At 39.6% G+C, this 14,719-nt stretch overlaps 1 protein-coding gene across 5 annotated transcripts in view; it reads left to right on the top strand.

Moving 5' to 3' along the window:
• Positions 1 to 14,719, top strand: part of PCDH9 (protocadherin 9) — a 1,031,874-nt gene that overhangs the window by 674,787 nt on the left and 342,368 nt on the right. For 3 of the 5 annotated variants that reach the window (XM_042458679.1, XM_042458681.1, XM_042458680.1), the window contains one exon: positions 532 to 733. In XM_042458679.1, the coding sequence (XP_042314613.1) occupies positions 532 to 733 (202 nt within the window). The remainder of the gene's footprint in view (positions 1 to 531; positions 734 to 14,719) is intronic. The other 2 variants (XM_042458682.1, XM_042458683.1) reach the window with 1 other exon arrangement.

The raw sequence follows: 14,719 nt of genomic DNA on the forward strand, positions 1-14,719 counted from the left end.
CCACACTTTTATAGTGCTATTATTCCACTTTAACTACTGTGGCTGGTTCCTGTGGAAATCTTTGGTTTTTCGTTTAGGGATGTCTCCTCCAAACGCTCTGGCTGAGAATTCCAAATGCCTCTCCCTAAACTGCAAATCCCAGGATTTCATAGGAGGCAGCTACAGTAGTCAAAGTGGAATAATAGTTCTATAACTATAGTGTGATATTGGCCTTAGTGTCTCAACAGTGCAAATGCAGTGAAAAAAGGGTTTATCATTCTTCAGTGAATAAGATAAACAAGGGCTTTAATCCCACATAGCCAGACAGACAGACAGATAGGAGGAGCAAGTATACTAGCAGAGTACAGAAAGCTTCCCCTGGTGATCTTGACTACTTGCCCCCCAACCTGGTTATGCAAAATGGTGATATGTTGGTAGAAGGGAAAACCTGAGAAGCAACAGAAGGAAAAACATATCTATATCAATTAAAAGAGAATGATTATAGACAAAAGAAGAGCACTAATCCAGGATGTCCTGTGCTCTTCTTTGTAGTCCCAGCGCCGTGTTACGTTTCACCTCCCTGATGGTTCCCAGGAAAGCTGCAGTGACAGTGGTCTAGGAGATCATGAGCCTGTGGGTAGTGGAACCCTGATCTCACACCCTCTCCCTCTGGTTCAGCCGCAGGACGAATTCTACGATCAGGCCTCACCAGACAAGAGGACCGAAGCTGATGGCAACTCCGATCCCAACTCTGGTGAGTTTCATTTTCAACCCTCCATCCACCTCTAACTGAAATAGGCTTTCACCCTTTGATTCTGTTTTGCTTTAGCTATAGACATATACTTACTTCTGTATATGTGTGCGTGGCATCCTCCACATATTTGATGACATCCAAAGTGGCACGAGACATCAGATGTAACAAGGATGGTCGGAATGTATTAGCAAAATGTAGAGTGGATGCAAAGGTAACAAAGATACTGGAATGGCACAGGGAAAAGATTATTCATCTGTTGGTATGTAATACCTATACTAATTAGCATTCTGTTCAAGGGTAATTATTTTATGTAGCCTGGTGATGTAAAATACTAGTCTTTCTTAAGATTTTTCTTCAGCTAATTGATACAACTCCTAAGAAAAAAGATCGTATAGCACTTTTGAGACTAACTGGCAGAAAGAAGTGGGCAGCATAAACCTTCACAGACTGCAGAAATAATCCAGTTTGAGACCACTGTAACTGCCCTGACTCAGTGCTAGGGAATCCTGAGAATTGTAGCTTATTGTGGTACCAGAGCTGTCTGGCAGGGAAGGCTAAATGTCTCACAAAACTACAATTCCCAGAATTTCCTAGCAGTGAACCAGGATAGCTAAAGTGGTCTCAAACTAGATTATTTCTGCAGTGTGTTTTGCACCCTAGACATGGTATACTTCATCAGATACAAGTCGTCTGATACCTAATAGGCAAAATAGCACTGGTCTTCTTAAGAGAGAATTGCATATAGCTTGGAATCCTGCAAAGAGTTGTGTGTACTCCAAAATGCTTCAGGACATTCCCAAATGTTCCTTTGTATTCACTGTAATTTCCCAGTTTCTCTTCTTGGCCATTCATATGTTTGGACATTAGCTCTCTGAATCCATCATCGTTAGCCATACTGGTGGAGTTTATGGGTAGCTGAAGGACAAAAGAGATAGAAGATCAAATTAGCACATGGAATCCCTAAAAGAATAGCAGAAAAAGGACCAGGAAATGGAAGACACAAACACATCTGAAAAGAGAAGGAGAAAACTTAAGAAAGAGAAGAACATGGTGGAGTTATCTATCTATCTATCTATCTATCTTAAGCAAATAAATAAGTAGAAGAACAATAACAATAGTAATCTATTCAAATGGAAACAATACCCTTGAAATGGTGGTAATCCCACTTTAATGCAAGGAGTTAAATTGGTAGGATACCATTTAGAACTAAATTATATGAATTACCAATTAAAGTCTATTGCTTTTTAAAACCACTTCTGCCAAATTACCTAGTGTTTGTTTTCCATGTGCTGGAAGTGAAGAAGATGGAAGAAACTAGAAAACCTTACAGTGGCATTCACTGTATACACTTTAGCTGACTGTTGCCTTGAGCACTATGAAAAGTCCAGAAACTCAAATATCTTTTGTAGCAGGGAATGGTTTCCATTGTTCTACTGATTTTGTGAAAGTACTAAATGTGAGTGCTTCTGCATTAGAGAAAAAATACCAAATGTGCCATGTAAAATGAATTAGAACATGTAATATTAATAGGAAATGATGGATTCTTTGCTAATATAGACTCTGCTAAAAGACTAATCAGAATGGACAGATGCTGTTGAATTGAATAAGAATATATATATATATATATATATATATATATATATATAGAGAGAGAGAGAGAGAGAGAGAGAGAGAGTTTAAGGGAATGGGAGTATCTCCTGCTCTAGGTAAACTGTTTTATTTCATATTCAGAAATCTAACAGCTTGTCTACACTAGCTAGAAGATGTTAGACCTCACCCAGAATATTGTTTCCCCAGAACTGCCCCAGACTCTCCCCATTACTACTGTACTCTAGATCAGCAACGGGTGGTTGTCTACAGAGCAGCCCACTGTATAACCCACTCTGCTGTCACCACCACTGGAAGGAGTTGTTTCCTCTGAGGTCCAAAGCAAGTTGGCCACTGATGATCACATGGCTGGGCGAGAGGGAGAATTAGGCTCAGAACTGGCTTTCCTTGTAAAGACAGTTCACATTCCACTCAGGCCTTTGCTCTCCCTCATATAATTACCCCACAGAGAAGGCAAGGAGCTGGGGATGTCAAAATTGGCCCAATTGCAGTTGTGTTATCTTGGGTTGGTTTGGTGTTCAGTCCATCACATAATATTTTCATCTTTTGACTTGAGAAACTTTAGATGGGAAAATATTTTTGCCTGTTTATGATTATCTCTAGCTTGTTCATTTAAAAAAAAACAGTTTTATTTGTTATTGTTGTGGACAATTTTTGTTTAATTTGTCTTCCTTATGAATAAGCACCAGATTTTGTGTGAAAGTGGTTCAGTGTTTCTGTTTGTGTGTGTTTTCTCATTTTAAATGGGTAAGAAAGCATGTTTAAATTTCAAAAACAAGGGACAATGTCATGTAAGTGTGCGTGCGTGTGTGAGTGCTTCAGTGAGTTTGCTCATAATATTGGAGCATTGCAAAATATTCAGAACACTGCCAAACAAGCCCTGCTGTCTGCCTTTTAAAAACCAGTTTTCATGCAGCCGTGCTTTCATGTATTGTATCGGCAGTGCTCTACTTGATTTAAGTGTTTTGCCCCATGGTGAGAACAATTTGGGCAGTTGTTTCCAGGTTCACAAGAATCATTAGCTTACTGTTGTATACCATCTTGACGCCAACACTTTCCCGATATTGGTATTTTGCTCCTAAAATTATACTTAGTATTCAAGCTTCAAAAGCCTACTGTATTCTAGAATGAGTTAAATGTTCTCCAGGCTTAATGAACCAGTGCGCCAGAGATGCATTGTTATATTTGCAAAGTGTTGCCAGCCTACAAAGAGACAAGAGAGTTATACAATTACCCTAGCCTAATGAAAAGGCATGCACAGTGAGAGAAAATTCATCCAGCTAATCTTAAAGCCAGCAATCATTCATGCTGAGAAAGAGAGAGACAGAAAGAGACACAGAGAGAGATTTTCAACATTAGCTTTATTATTCACACTCTGCTATCCTGTTTATGAAGATACAATTCATACTTACCTTTGTTCCTAGAGTGATACTTTATTACTCTACTTCTGTGAAAATATCAATGGTAACTATGTGGTTTCTGCCTATCCATGAATTGTGCCCCCCAGTGTTTCTGGTGTGTATGTAATCATGACAAAGATGTAATTTTCATATATCATGGCATAAACTCCTTCCCTACATCCATGCATATTGTCACATAGGAGCTAGATACTCCAGACAAAAAACAGTATTCATGATCGTCCACTTGGTGAGATTACTTTATTGTGGGAGTGAAGGTTACACAAATCAGACAATCATAGAGGATTATCACACAGGGTAAAAAGCGTTAAGGAAGTGTATTGTTACTGTCATTCTTGCGTGATTGGGGGAAGGATTTTCACATGATGTCATCCTCCGATCATTCTTGTAATGTCCTCGAAGCATCATACTACTGGAATAACCCATTAACAATAAAAAAGTGTGAATTGCTTGATGATCACGATTCATTTGTGCTATTGTAGAACATATGAAAAGCAATTACAATTCAATAGCGATATGTAGACAATTTGTTATTCCATCCGAGTATTCCCCCAAAGAAGATTATCACACCTGGATTTACTGTCACGAGATCGCTGGGGAAACATTAGGGAAGCGCACATGTATGTAACCCTGAAGCACTTCCCCAGAGTCAAGGAATCGTGAGCTCCCTCTAGCAACCTGGAATTATTCAGTTGCACACATTTGCACTTTCCTAATGTTCCCCCAGTGATTCCCTGATGTTAAGTCCATGTGTGATAATCTTCAGAGTGCAGTTCAGCAGAAACGCTTCCTGTGTCACACAGGAGGGTTAAGTTAGTGGCAAGAGATTAACCAGTTTTTCACCCCCCTTACAATTCCTATCCTAATGAGTTGTCTTCTGAGGCTCATGAATTCCATTAACCACAAAGGTTGGTAAACATCTCTCAAGAACTATGAACAAATGCTAAAGGCTGCCGACATGTAGAAATCAATTGCGCTATTTGCCGCTCTTGAATCATTAATGAAGGTGTTATTGTGGCCCATGTGTGAAAATAAGTGTTTTACTATCACAATTGTATGATTCTTACTCAGTAATGAAAGAATAACACTACAAAGCTGGAAAAAGCCCCATATGATAATCTTCATATATGCAAAAAACCCTTTGTATCTTTGCCTGTGTTGCTCTGTGGTGGAGGATAATGGTTGTGCTACTCAGCTGTTATATAAATTTTAGTATTGGTATAAATGCAATATGGAGCCAGTGGGGCATAGTGGTTGGAAACCACAGCTCTGGAGACCAGGGTTTGAATGTCCACTCAATCATGGTAACCCAACCCAGCCTCAGAGGAAAGCACTGAACTCTCTATGAACAAATCTTAAAGAAAAATTCCCAGGATAGGTTGACCTTTGTTGTTGTTGTGTGCCTCCAAGTTATTTTTGACTGTGACAACCCTAAGAGAAAGCCTAAGGGTTTTCTTGGCAAGTTTCTTCAGAAGGGGTTTGGCATTGCTGTCCTCTGAGGCTAAGAGAATGTGACTTGCCCAAGCCAGTGGGTTTTTATGCTTGAACAAGGAATTGAACCCCCCAGAATCATAGTCCAGTACTCACTACATCACACTGGCTCTCAGATTCATTTTAGGGTTCACCTTAGTGGTTACCATAAATCAGAGACAAGATGAAGGCATGCGACAATAGTAAATAAACCAAACTACTTTTGTTGTTACCATTCTGAATGGATTTCTTCCTTTTGTGCAAGAAAAGTAAATAAATTGGTGACATACACGTTATAGCTTCTCAGGTTAGCCTTCTGAAGGTTCCATTCCTATAACCCTTGTGACTCACAGGAAATTTTAAAGTGGCTTGGAAACCTTTCTTTGCATTTTTCTTTGCTCCCGAGAAGAAGATGCAGTTGAAGGCATATTTAAGGAAGGGAACACAATTCTTTTCCTGTGGGAACGAGTCAGACATTTCAGCCTGCTTAGACCTTGTAAACACTAACTTATGGAGTGAAAGGAGTGGGGAAATATTTTAGCCTTGTTTCAGCTATCTACAGCTTTCCAATATTGATATGCAAAACCTTTATGGGAAAAGAAAGATCTCTCTGTGTTTCAGTGTACTGATAAGGCAAATGAAGATCTGCATTCATGCCAAATGCAGTTATGCTGCAGACCTTTCCTGTCATCACATAAGGCTACAGTTTGAGCGATGGGATAGAATGTGCATCCCCCTTCCCTTTCACAAGTAATGTGTGAACACCTTAACAGGTATTCATGTCTTGGTAATGTTTTTGGTTTCTTAAGGCAAGAAAAATTGTCATGTTGGCACTAGGATTTGGGGAGTCACAGTCCACAAAAGTAACTTTACTCATTGCCTTCCTTGTGTCACTTGCAATGCTACACTTACCAAGAACTGTGTTCAGTTTTGTAAGTGCATGAGCAAGCACAATATGTTTGAAGCAACGCACTGTCACTGAAGTCAAAGTTCTTCAGTTTAACTAAATTGCAGATCAAGCTACAGAAATGTTATTTCTGATTGTGTTTGCTGTTAGTATCTTTAAGCAAATGCTCACAAATGTTTGAATAATGTCATGCATTACCTTTCACTATCTCAAATTTGCATGTTCAAAATTGCATAAAATATTAACTGCTTTAGCAAATAGCATGACATTCCATGATTAATGGTGCACTGACAACATGACTTTATTGCATCTGTTCCACAATTTGTGGCTTCATATTGTGTTTATGATCAAATGTGCTGAAGACAGAATTATTCTGTTCTACTGCCAGTGCTGTTAGAAATAGATACAATTTATTTTATCAGGGACATTCCTTATATATTTGAATAACAAGAAAACCTGCCAGTGGAATGCTTTTCATTTACTATTGTTCTCATGGTTACACAAATGTTCAGGAAAGCATTCTATATTTATTTAACATTTTGGGGGCAACAACAACAACAACAGGAGGAGGAGGAGGAGGAGGAGTAGAAGAAGAAGAAGAAGAAGAAGCCATATGTATGCCATCTCACATTTCATTTGAAATTAATCAGTTGGGGTATGGGGTTAATATGAGTTTGAAAGTAATGTACTATAAGTCATGACACTATATAACAATGTTTACCATTATTTTGTAGTCTAATAAGTAAAATTTACATGTTCCTTCTAAACCATTGCTAGAGAACAGTCATTCCAGAGGGGAATTTTGGACATGCTTGGCCACATTTAAGATTTGGGCTCAACAGACAGGTGGCTAAATGCTGCCCTTTTTAGCCCTGGATCATTGCCGCAGCAACTGCACACTGTCGTAATGATCTGATCCCTGCCAGGAGCAAAAAGAAGCTGCTCTAAGCAGCTTCCTGGAAGTGGCACCATAGTGGCACTCATGTGCCATGATGATGCCCCTTCTGGCCAGCACCTTTTAGGCACTGTATCATCATGGCACACTCCATGTAAATGGACATGGGCCATGATGGCATGCGAGCAGTGGGCTAGGGTTATCAGCCGTGTGTACAGGCCAGTGTAAACTGCTGGTCTGTATAGGGCCTTTATGTGTTTTGTTTTAATGCATCATTTTAATGTTGCTAAAAAGAAACATTTTGTAATAAGTCTACACTGGACAGAAGATTCTGGGCTGCTATCGGAGTATTCTGGCCCCAGAGCTGCCTCAAGTTTCCCCATGTGCTGGATAGCTGTTTGCACAGATGTCCAGCTGCACCATCTCACAGTACCACTGCTGATGTGAGTCATTGCCTCTGAAGTAAAAAATGAAATGCCCAGCATTGATCACATGACCGGATGTTGTGACCTCACAGGGAGTGACTTATGCCAGTGGTGGAAGGTCCAGGCAACCTATCAGGGTGTATGGGTAAGCAGCAGCTCTGCATCACTCTAAAGTACTCTGGACATCTCTGGAAAATCCAGAGCAAAAGGTGAGTCATTTAGTCATTTTTGATATTTGATAAAGGAATAGGCTTGATTTGATGCAGAACTGGCCTCTTGTGTGAAGAACAGTCCACAGTTGAATTAGAGCTTTAGCTTTGCATTGTGAAGACATGATGCTGTGAAGGTGGTATCCATTAAATACAATAATAAATAACATTTTTATTTATATCCCGCCTCTCTGTCCAAGACAACTGGGGTGGCTTACAAGTTAAAACTGTACAATCTCAGTTCCCAGTATCCCCCCCCCCAACCCCCATTGTATAGACAATTGGCCTTGGTTGTGGCAGTTTTGCCCATGTAGACATGTACTTAATACTGAGTAACAAAAACATGATTATTTTGAAAACCAATGACTGTTTTAGAAAAGGAAAAGTAACAAATCACTTAAAAGAAAAAAAATAAATCCACCCTATGTGATGAATGCTAGTGAATTGATTCAGAGGAATGTGTCCTTGCATAGAAGCTATGCATGATGGGGAGAAGGTTATTGCACACCTCTGTCTTACCCGCTGGATGAGGCTGTCCTGCCTCTGGGTCTACCATATATATATATATATATATATATATATATATATATATATATATATGAGGTCTTGTTCCCCACTATGGTTTAAACTGGATCGTGATTCCAAATGATTCAGTTTAAACGACCATAATTCACACCCAATTGCTGAAGTGATTCAGAAAGGGTGGCCATGGGTTTTACCCATTTAACCCATGTCAAAAAGATGCTGGTAAAATGGGGTGGTTGTTTTGGGCTGAATCAATTTATTTAGAAATAAATCGATTCAGCTCAAGTGGGAACCAGGCAGATTTGAATCGGATTCGAACCTGTCCTGGTTCCCACTGGCAGCAGCTTCCCCAGCCTCCTAGCCATATCTCCATGTCTGCTCTGTCCTCAGCTCTCCATCTTCTCAGCCTGTCTCTCTCCTTCAGCCCTGGACTCTTCTCCACCCCCTGCCTACTGGTATGGCCAGGAGGACAGAGGGAGGCATGGTAGGGAAGCTGCAGCTGTCGCTTCCTGCACTGATTCTTGAAACCGGCACAAACATGGTGGGAACCACTCTGTTTGTTGAAGCTATTTTAGGAATAGGTTCAGGAACTGAATCAAGAGGTAAGTGGGAATGGGCCAGAGTTTGCATAGGTGCAGTTCCTAATCTCTTTAAGCCTGAATCTGATGAATGATTCCCGGATTGCTATAGGGCCCTAATCATGCAGTTCCAGCTAGCAGTCTTGCATTTTGCATGGGCATCATTTATTTTAAATAAAGTCCTTACTTAGTAAGCTTTCATACATTTTGAGCAGACTGTGTGCAAGATGGCAGCCTAATATTGTTGATACTATTGTTTTGTCCATTGCAATGTATAGCAGCTGTCTGACAATGGTGTTAAGCTGAAAACCATCTTCTAGTTGTTTCAGCAAATAGTGTAGTAGATTGGTATGTGGGAAGAACTTGCCTCCTAGTGTAGAGCCAGGGAAATGTGAACATTCATGAGTCTGCTTGATGAAATTACATTTTGATAGCTGCAAGCAGCAGATGTGATTCATTCTTCTTCAAAGAGATAAAGAGGAATAGCACATATTTAAAAGAGTGTAGGAACTGCTTTAGGGAGAGAACCTCATATCCATGGCAGATGAGTGTGTGTAATAATTCCACTGATGTGAGAGCCAAAAAAAAGGGAGTGGGATTATATTTATGTCTATTGGCATTTGTTTATGAAACTAAGAAAATGTTTATCTAATTCCCACTGAGGATTAATAAATTAATAAGTATCTCTCATATACATAGATACAGATATATAGATGTGTGTTTGTGTACGTGCATGTGCACGTGCATGTGTGTGTGTGTGTGTGTGTGTGTGTGTGTTATATCAGTGGTGAAAGCCATAACAATTCCTCTAAGTTAAAATAACAACAACAGCAAACAGGATTGTAGCAGTTGCACTTTTAAGATTGTTTCTGGGACTTACCTTAAGAAGCAATATTCTTAGAATTAATTTTAATGTTCTTGGAAACAGCCATTTCCAGGCTACATTTCTCCATCTACTTCTAGTTACATTAGAAGTTTTTGGATAAATAACTGAAAAATACCCCACATTTTAATAAAACTAATGCTATAGTGTTTTAGTGAAATGATGTCAGGGGAGTTCAATCATAATATAATTTTCACTAATAAGTAGGAATAGCCCTGTAGCAGTGGTTTAATTATGAGTAAAGTTCAAGAATGTCTTGCAGTGCAGTTGGCCATATGACACAGCCCCAGCATGGGATGGTAATTCTTCCACATACAGAACTTTGGTTTATATTATTGTGTTACTAGGCCCCACAGATAATGGAGTTTAAACTTGTTTGATATCCCTAGACCATAACATTTGATTTCATTTATTGTTCAGAAGACCCTTGGAAGAATTGCTTGATGTGTTCTAGAGAAATGGGGAAAGCAGATACACTAAATGTTTCCTGTGGGAAGGAAGTTGCCCAATTAAATAATTCAGAATTGGAGGAAAAGGCCACAACTTTATTAATAAACAGCACAAAGGCTAGAGTTGGCCCAAAGCGTAAGGTCTGGATCGGGAAACATCAGTCAACACCCTGGTTGATTGATGTAAGGTTGCCTGGTCATGACCAAGCATCAGGATGACGTGGGAGCAACAGAAACGTCCTCTCGGATATATGCATCCAGTCAGTCGCATATTCCAATAAGCCCCTGGTCACTGGGATATGTTCACTTGATGTGGCCCCTGCAATGGCCACACCGCCTGCCTTCAGTGCTCCTGGGTCCAATGGACTCCCGATCCAGTGCTACAGAGCCCTGGAAACCACGCCCACCAGATCCAGGACCTATGCTGCTGCCCTAAAACAAAGTTGAGACAAAAACACTCTAGCCAAGGGAGGGAGCATGGGAGAGCAGAGCTAAAATGGCATTGGATGGCACATGATGTGGCCTTAAATAGGCCTGCCCATCAATAGGGGGCCTGGAAAGAGTGGGGGCACTGCCTCCCTGGCCCCTACCACCAATAGGCTACACTCGGAGGTCTGAGGCAACCAATCATGGCCTCTTCCCCTTTGCAATGCAAGCTGGGACATGTAGTCCCCGCACCCAGTGCAAAAGAGTTACCCTTTCTGCCCCAACAGCCAATAGCAGGCCTTTCTACCAGCATAAAGGTGGCTGGGGGAACACAGGCCTCCGCAGTTGTGGAGACTAGGGCGCCTTCTGCCCCAGCAACAACGCCGGCCCAGTAAGTCGGGCGGCATCATTTTATGTAAGGCTGCAATGGATGATATATAGTTCAACCAAGAGATCACCTAGAGTTTCCAGATTTTGACATGGGTGAAATATGTGAACATGTGCGTTGCACCTTAAGTCATGGGGTAAGATCATTGTCCAGCAAAGCCTAGCTGCAGAGAGGGGGGCACTTTTGCTGGTGTCTAAGGATGAAGAATTGAAAATGAATAAGTCTAATCCTGGTACATTGATATAAGGAACAATGCTTACAGCCTGCTCTGCCACTCTCTTTGGTTTTGCTTAGCCCACTCAGGCAATTTCTGGTTTCTCTTTGGGGCATGCAGGAATTATCTCCTTCCTTTCCAAGAGGGTTTTTGCCTACCCTTCACTGTTATGTATGGAGTATGGGCAACTGGCCTTGGGTGTGGCAATTAAATAAGAGGTCACTGACGGATAGCTGAGGGGAAGATCTGAAGAAGCAGTAATGGTGAGCACCTGTAGATACCAATTTGGTGAAGGGAATGTCTCCAGATTTGATTCTGTGGGTCATGGGGCCTGAGGGTGGGAAAGGAGATTACCCTTGAAACCAGCCTGAGGCACATTTTCTTTTTATGTCTTTTGATGGTTATTTAATTAGCAAGTCAGGCAGTCGGTAGTTTGCATTCTGGCACCCAGTCTGGGGGTGCTCCTAGATCCGTCGCTTCACATGAGAAATCAGGTGAATGCAACTGTGAGGAATGCTTGTTATCAGCTTCGGCTGATACGCCAGCTGCCCCCTTTCCTGGAACTCAGGGACCTTGAGACTGTAGTACATGCACTGGTAACCTCACGCCTTGATTTCTGTAATGCACTCTACATGGGGCTACCCTCATGCCTGGTCTGGAAACTTCAAATAGTTCAAAACATGGCAATCAAATTGGTCTCTGGTACATCTGGAAGAGATCATATAACACCGATCCTAATATCACTTCACTGGCTGCCCATTAGTTTCCAGGCCCAGTACAAGGTGTTGGTTATCACCTTTAAAGTCCTAAATGGCTTGGGTCCAACCTATCTTTGAGACCGCCTCCTTCCATATAATCCTCCTCACACACTTAGATCCTCAGGGAGGAATTTGCTACAGCCTTATAAAACAAGGCTGTCCATAACCTCCCAGAGGACTCTCAGCTGTCCCTCCCAGATTGTGGAATGGCCTGCCAGATGAGATCCGTCATATTACCACTCTAAACAGCTTTTAAAAAGCTATAAAGACGGATCTCCTCCGGCAGGCCTTTCCCCTAAGGAAAGAACTCTAAGAACTCCGACCACACTTTAGTCATGGTTTATAGTTTGTTGTATAATTTTTTAAAATTTATTTTATTCTTATGTATGTTTTAATCCTTACATCGTTTAATTGTATTTTCAGAGGGGAGATTGAAGGTGTTGGAATATATGCTTTTTAATCTTTGTAAGCCACCCCGATTGCATCTTGTACAGGGGTGGGTTATAAATTATTATTATTATTATTATTATTATTATTATTATTATTATTATCCACTCATGAACATGCATATAGTAAAGTGCATATAAAAGAAATAAAATGTATCAAACATTTTAAAAGCAAAAAATATAGAATGAACCTTTTCAGTTTAATAGCCTCTCTTTTTAAAGCTTAATGTGTTGCCTCCCCTGAAGTCCTCTATAAAACCAGCTCTTGACTGAGGAGATGCATATTGAGATTCAAGTCTCTGTATTTAGCTCCTGTAAATATAGAGAATGCTATGTGTTAAGTATAGAGAAACAGAACAGAAAAGAGACACTTTAAAACTTGCAACTCAATCCTGTAAATGTTTACTTCTCTTGTTGCATTTGGTAGAACATCTTTTCTCTAAGTATACTTTGGATTGCAATTTTCATCCATTTTACAGTGATTTAGTTTGAACTCTGGTGCAAGCAATAGATTTTTACTTGCTAATCCCTTTATACCTACATAACTTTCTGTTGAACCTGAACATTTTAGTTTTGACAGAAATCCAATCTCAAAGACTTAAACTAGAGGAGAATGCACCACATCAATTTTTCTTTTTATGATACAACTGAATGTGTCCAGTTGCAGCTTCTAGACATTGGTATCTTCTAGGCTTCTTTCCCCATTTTTTATGCCATAGAAGTTCTGAAATTTATTTTAGTCTTACAAATATCGTCAGATAAACCCTTAGACACTACGTTGAAGGTGTCAAAGTAAATAAACTAAAGAAAATGTACCTTTCATTTTGATGCATGTTTTCTAGAACATGATTTGTTCTTGAGTCCCTTTTTGCTGATGTTAGTGTTCTTTGTGACACAGAATGGACAGATTATAAGAATACACAAGGAGGGATAACAGGATACACACAACTCCAATGTAGATCAAGATGCTCTGTGTTCTATAGCAGAACACTGGCAAATGTAGATAGATTCATAGTAATATTTGAGAATTTCATTTCTAGATCTGCAAACAACATGAGATATTCATGCTGTTTTCCAAATCAATCAGTTGTGCTTGTGATGCACAAAGTCTTCTTAGGAGTAGATGTCTTTCATTTGCCAGATATTTTTTGGCCTATAGTTATTGTCACTCTTAGCCATCATTGTGCAGAAATAAAGGGAGCTGTAGTCCAAAACATCTGAAAAGTCTCAGTTGCCCACATGAGGCTTAGAGATACGTTTGTGCTTTTAAATTCGGAACATAATGAATGGTTAATAACACCCAGCTATCCAACTGTACAATGTTATGGATTCTTAAATGTATCCCAAGCATATAGACGAGCAGTGGGCAATTGCTTAGGGATGGGAAGACAATTTTCCACCCCACCAACAACACACCACCCTACCCCATATGCTGTATCCCCACCCAAATGCAGTATTTCTCTTCAAAATGGTGACTGGAAATAACATCAACATGAATAAATCCATCCTAATTTATATCTCAATGTCTGAACAGTACTACATCTCACAGCTTTTAACATAAACAAAACATTTAATTTAATTTAAAACTTTAAAATGGTAATTTCTATGCAGCTATATTTCCATATGTTCCAAGCATGGAGATGTAAAACAAATCAGTTATAATAAGGTCTACTCTTATTCAGTGTAACATCACTCTTATAAAATTATAAGGAACTGGAAACATCCAAAAAAGATCTTGAGATTAATGTTTTATTTCACAAATTAGTGTGCTTCAAGTCTTAAAGATTAAAAAGGCAATGTTGATGGAAATATGTATTTATAAAAACATGGTTGAGGAGGAAAAGTGACTTTCAGGTTTCTTAAATTATACCAGTGTGTGATTAGATTTGTGTCAAAAACACACCAATAATTTACAGCTGTAACTATGAGAAATACTACTTTCCCACCTGAAATATTGTTAATATATGACTTCCAAATTCGTTTTCTGAATAATCAGTGCAAAATTCTGTTATGAATTTTTAATCCACAGATGATAGCTATGTGAAAGGTATTGAGAAATGACCACTTGAATGTTAGTTAAGCAATTTTATCCTATATATCTTGAGTTCAGTTCGTACTTGATAAATTTTAGTGATAGTGATGCATATAAGTATTAATAAAGACCTGAATTTCCTAGATAATGAAATATATTTTGGGGCCTACTAGTTACAAATTAGTAAAATAATTTATTTTGGTGAGAGGTTAATGTTATGGAGTGGAGTGGAGAACCCCCCCTTTTCCCCCCAAGGATCATATTATCTTTGTTGAAAATGTCTGAGTGTGAATTCTACCAGTTTGTGTGTGTGTGGTGGGGCTGAATCAAAGAGTGGATTAAGCAATGTGAATCT

This window comes from Sceloporus undulatus, chromosome 3 (genome assembly GCF_019175285.1).
Source record: "Sceloporus undulatus isolate JIND9_A2432 ecotype Alabama chromosome 3, SceUnd_v1.1, whole genome shotgun sequence".
NCBI lineage: Eukaryota > Metazoa > Chordata > Lepidosauria > Squamata > Phrynosomatidae > Sceloporus > Sceloporus undulatus.